The 5,324-nt window shown below is 48.7% G+C and overlaps 1 protein-coding gene across 1 annotated transcript; it reads left to right on the top strand.

Annotated features, from left to right (window-relative positions):
• Positions 1 to 2,173: 2,173 nt before the first annotated feature.
• EIF1 (eukaryotic translation initiation factor 1) lies at positions 2,174 to 4,559 on the top strand. Its single transcript, XM_064271089.1, has 4 exons — positions 2,174 to 2,354; positions 3,029 to 3,192; positions 3,499 to 3,600; positions 4,341 to 4,559. The coding sequence occupies exons 1-4, from the start codon at positions 2,324 to 2,326 to the stop codon at positions 4,383 to 4,385; spliced, it is 342 nt and encodes a 113-aa protein (XP_064127159.1). The 5' UTR covers positions 2,174 to 2,323; the 3' UTR covers positions 4,386 to 4,559.
• The last annotated feature ends 765 nt before the right edge of the window (positions 4,560 to 5,324 follow it).

The raw sequence follows: 5,324 nt of genomic DNA, 5'->3' as shown, positions 1-5,324 counted from the left end.
CATAAGAAACCAATGGGAAAGGATGTATTATTCAATAAATGGTGCAGAGACAACTGGTTATATATAGAAAAAAAATTAGACCCCTGCCTCACACCACACATGAAAATAAATTCCAGGTGAATTAAAGGCTTAAACATGAAAAGCAAAGCTTTAAAACTCTCAAAAGAAAATACAGAATATTTTTACAAATGGGACAGAAAAGGGATTTCTTTAATATGACACAGAAAGGATCTTTTCCTAAAACAAAAGATTGACAAATTAGACATCGTTATTTTTTTATTACCATATGACAAGATGGAGCCCTGATGGCACAATGGTTAAGTGTTCAGCTGCTAACCAAAAGGTTGGCAGTTGGAATCCATCAGCCACTTCTTGGAAACCCTATGGGGCAGTTCTGTCCCATAGGGTCACTATGAGATGGAATCCACTGGACAGCAACAGGTTTTTTTTAATATACATTTATATACATAAATACACTGGGAAGAACGGCTCTGACTCATTCACACTCTCTTTCCAAGCCCCTTTCAAGCAGAGCCATACCTGCTTGTGAAGTGTGAGTGTGAAGGTTCCTGGGTAGAGGGCAGACTCATGAGGGCAACTCATGGGCCCAAGTTACAGGGTTGGCTACCTATGGGCCCAAATTACAGGGTTGGGCTCTCAGCTTCTCAGACTGGGATGATTGAGACACTGGGGTGTCCATGACCTCTAGCCATGATTCCCCACTTCCTGATATCAGCAAATCCTAATCAAAAGATGACTTAGTAAATACAGAATCAAAACAAACTACCAAGTACACCTAGCTTATCCTACCTGGGGGCTTCTGTGTCTGGCATGATCTTGTCCAGCCCCACAGCAGACTCCTTCCTACCCTCTAAGTGTCAGCTGGGATGTTACCTCCTCAGAAGCCTTCCCTAACAACCCCATCTGAAGAAGGACCCTGGCCCTGTCACTCTCTCACAGGTCACCCTGTTTACTTCCTTCTCGGCTCCTGTGGCCATCTGTTATTATCTATTTGTTTATGGTCTCTCTTTCCCACTAGACTTCAGTTCCCTGAAGGCACTGACCCTGACTATCAGAGGGCCTGTGGGAGCCAATGTCCTTTTTTTTGTTTGTCTTTCACAGTATTTTTCCAAATATTCAGTTTGTTGGCAATATTTAAAAATCAAGGAATTTTATTTAAACGTCCCAACTTCCAGGTTCTCTAGAAAAAAGATCTGAATCCATGGGCTGGAGCTGAGTAACTGCTGCAAACTCTAGTTCTCTAGCCTTCTCAGCCCCCCCACCCCACCCCATTACATCACACTTGGGTGTCTTCACTCCTTTATCCTACCTGCCTGGCCCCTGGAGACCTTTGAGTCCAAAACCCCCAGTCTCTGTCACCAATTTACCCCTACACCTGAGACAGGCCAAAAAATGGTTAAATAAATCGCAAGAGCAAGAAAAGTTGACTCTTTTACAGCAAATATTTCATTTGAGCCCTGGGAAGGCTCTATCCCGCACAATCTGTGTGACACCAAGGACGCCCTTCGGGTGCCTGAATTCTTCTGGATTCCCAGAACCAGAGTTACCCTCCCTTGAACATTTCATGCTGATAAATTTATCGCATTCTTTCCTTAGACGGGTTAATCTGAATTATAAGATTAAGACTTTGATCATATTATGCTCAACGTGCCGCCCTAAATCTTTCTGCAAAGGAGGGAGTAGGTGAGCGATTGGGTGGGGAGGTGGGTATGCATTGTGGGAATTTGTCGTGTATAAGAATCATCTTCTAAATCCTTCCCCTTAAAGAATGTCAACCTCTTCCATGAAAAACCCCTTATCCAGCCTTTTTTTTTTAGCAGGTAGAGGGGCCTACAGGGTAAACGTGGAACGTGACAAAAGACATAGTGCGCACGCGCACCCGAAACCTCCGCCAGTTTCAGCAGCCCAGATCCCGTCCGCCGCACTGCGCAGGCGCCTAGATGAACCAAGTTTTCCCTCCCCCTTCACCTCTCTGCGAGTCGAGAGGACACCCTGCCGCAGCACACTTTCTGCGCAAGCGCCCTCCGCCCCCGGACCAATGGGAAGCGGCGGCGCTTAGGCGCTGGGAGCACGACACCGTGGGTGGGGCCGGGACGTGAGGGCAGCGCGCTGGCGTCACAGGGCCGCCTATATAAGTGGACACAGGCACCGCCCCTCCGCCCCAGTCACTGAGCCGCCGCCGAGGACTCAGCAGCCTCCCCCTCGAGCCCCCTCGCTTCCCGACGCTCCGTCCCCCCTGCCCGCCTTCTCCCGCCGTCGCCTTCCGCAGGCCGTTTCCACCGAGGAAAAGGAATCGTATCGTATGTCCGCTATCCAGAACCTCCACTCTTTCGGTAAGCCGCAGGCCGGGGTGTAGAGTGGGGCGCTGCGGGCCTGGGGACGGCCTGGAAAGCTGCCAGATCTCCGGGCCTTTATAAGCTTTGACGGAGGGAAGATGGCCGGGTTCGGGGGCCGAGGCCTGGGTCTGGGGGTCGGCCCCCGAGCGAGACCGGAAGGAGCGGGCGGGAGGTCAGTCCTGGGGCGGGCCCGACGTTTCGGGTGGCGCATTTACTAATGGCTCCTGGGCCTCCCGGAGGCACCCCCGCCCCATCCACCCCCCGTGCGTCACGTCCGGCGCGTCACCTGCTGTTGTCACGGAGCTGGGAGGGGAAGGCGGTGCCAGCCCTAAGTGACGAGCGCATACGCCAATGGGGTGGGAAGCTCGGCCCCGCCTCGGGAGCTCGGGTTCCGGCAGATTGCATCAGCCGGGTGGGGCGCTGCTTGCCAGCCCTGGCTTCCCCAACACGTGATCGCCTTCCGAGGGCGGGCCTGGGACTAGAGGCCCAGGGTTTTTGGGAAGCCGGCCGTCCCGGATTGACCTGTTCGGAGAGAGCCGACAAAGGATATCTCTAATCTAATTCAAAACCTGCGATTCAGTGTTAGTTTCTGGTCTCGCAAAAGACCCAGTGGATGGGTGGTACGCAACTGAGCTGCAACAACTCTAAACGAACTTGATCTTTTTTCCCAGACCCCTTTGCTGATGCAAGTAAGGGTGATGACCTGCTTCCTGCTGGGACTGAGGATTATATCCATATAAGAATTCAACAGAGAAACGGCAGGAAGACCCTTACTACTGTCCAAGGGATCGCTGATGATTACGATAAAAAGAAACTAGTGAAAGCCTTTAAGAAGGTAGGTCTTAAATGAGTTTGTAGGAAGGTCCCATTTATTTTACCCACAAGGGGGGTGTTAGCTGGGTTGTATAGTTTCCCGGGGCGCTGTGGGGACCCATTGCCTTCCAGTGGATTTGAACACAGAGCGGTAGAACTGCCCCGTAGGGTCTGCAAGGTTGTAATCTTTATGGAAGCAGACTGTCACGTCTTTTGATTAGCAGCCAGGTGCTTAACCGCTGCATAGCCAGGACTCCTTAGTTTCTCAAAGGGGTCGTTAAATGCATAAATGCTGCTGGGCCTAATTTGTCTTGCTTCGTGTCTGCAGAAATTTGCCTGCAATGGTACTGTAATTGAGCATCCAGAATATGGAGAAGTAATTCAGCTACAGGGTGACCAGCGCAAGAACATATGCCAGTTCCTTGTAGAGGTGAGTTCCATCACTTCTTGGTGCTGTGCCTTCTTTGTGGCACATCTCAGGTCCTGCCTAGTCAGTCTCTCCTGGGAGCAGTAGGTGGGTTTTTGTTACTGTTCTGTCTTTAGTAAGGATAGGCAAAAGAGGTGAACTTAAAAAAATTAATAAAACAGAAGGAACTGTCCTGCCTTTAAGGGGTCTACTTTAAAGATGTAATTTTAAATTTTTTTAATTGTACACCATACCGTACCTTTTGCCAGCGAGTCGATTCTGACTCAGTGACCCTAAAAGGACACTAGAATTGCCCCATAGAGTTTCCAAGGAGCACCTGTGGATTTGAACTGCCAGCCTTTTGGTTAGCAGTCGTAGCACTTAACCACTATGCCACCAGGGTTTCCATAACTGTACACCAACAGATACTAAAAGATGCAGGATTGTTTTTGAATTTCAGTGGCTTTGTTAAGGACGTGAAATAAAAAACTAAATTTCCTGAGTACTAAAATCAGCACTTACCAATAGCTGAGATGATTGCTCATCTTCACAGACCGTAATTCCACATCTGCAAGTGGAACCTGAGCACAGGATGGTCAAAGGGGTGGTTGTTAAAGGAGTCCCTGCAGTTGAGAACCATCGTGTCTGTGATAGTTGAGGTGTACATGTTGCCACCTGGCTGTTGGGTAGCAGGAAGATAGGGTTGTTGGCATCAAAAATAGATTAACTACCTCCTCCTTAAAATTGTCCTTTTCTCATTACAGATTGGACTGGCTAAGGACGACCAGCTGAAGGTTCATGGGTTTTAAGTGCTTGTGGCTCACTGAAGCTTAAGTGAGGATTTCCTTGCAATGAGTAGAAAATTTCCCTTCTGTCCCTTGTCACAAGTTTAAAACCTCACAGCTTGTATTATGTAACCATTTGGGGTCCGCTTTTAACTTGGACTAGTGTAACTCCTTCATGCAATAAACTGAAAAGAGCCATGCTGTCTAGTCTTGAAGTCCCTCATTTAAACAGAGGTCAAGCAGTAGGTGCCTGGCAGTGCCCAGCCTGAAACAAGACAATAACGTGATGTTTCAGCCACACTCAGAACCCCAGGGTCACAGACGGCTATGTCTGGCCAGAAGCTGCCCTGCGCCAAGAGAATGTCACCCACCACCTGAATAGCCCTCAGTGGAGCTGAGAGGAGAGGGTCGGGTAAGGCAGCTGTACCACTAGAGGGAGCCTCTGGTAGCAAAAGAAAGATGCATTAGTGTCTCCAACCTGATAAGGTGGGCAGAGCTTTGGAGAGGGCCTTCCCTCTGGTGAGGTGATAGGACGCCTGGCTTGCCACCAAGGTCTTTGTTGTTTTTGACCAGACATATCCTAGCTGAGGGATGTTGGAGGAACACCAGATTGTGAGACCAGCCTTCCATCAGAGTTAAACTTCTGACAAGGGAACAAATTTCAAACTGATGTATTGGTTATGTAGCCAGCTGCAGAGCTTGCAACTTAACTAGCAACAGCTGCCCCATGCTATGTGAAGTAACAACTGGTTTTTTGGTTGTTTTTTTTTCCCCCCTTCAGTTTTAATGTTATGTAATGTATTTAAACTCTTATTTAAATAAAACTTGTTTTCAGAAACACCTGGTTTGCAGATTCTATTTTATGTAGCCAATTCTAGATATGTGAAGGAACCAGTAAGATAACAGGCTTCATGTTGCTGAGAAAGGTCATAGGAATAAATGGCGCACTGTTCTCTGGGCTCC

This window comes from Loxodonta africana, chromosome 18 (genome assembly GCF_030014295.1).
Source record: "Loxodonta africana isolate mLoxAfr1 chromosome 18, mLoxAfr1.hap2, whole genome shotgun sequence".
NCBI lineage: Eukaryota > Metazoa > Chordata > Mammalia > Proboscidea > Elephantidae > Loxodonta > Loxodonta africana.
Note: the sequence above shows the minus strand (reverse complement) of the source record. Positions and strands in the feature narration are given on the sequence as shown.

Bases quoted from the DNA above. Each gene is read 5' to 3' on its own strand.
- EIF1 (XM_064271089.1), top strand. From the start codon at position 2,324: ATGTCCGCTATCCAGAACCTCCACTCTTTCG. The intron at 2,355-3,028 runs GTAAGCCGCAGG...CTTTTTTCCCAG, and splicing joins CCAGAACCTCCACTCTTTCG to ACCCCTTTGCTGATGCAAGT. The intron at 3,193-3,498 runs GTAGGTCTTAAA...TCGTGTCTGCAG, and splicing joins TAGTGAAAGCCTTTAAGAAG to AAATTTGCCTGCAATGGTAC.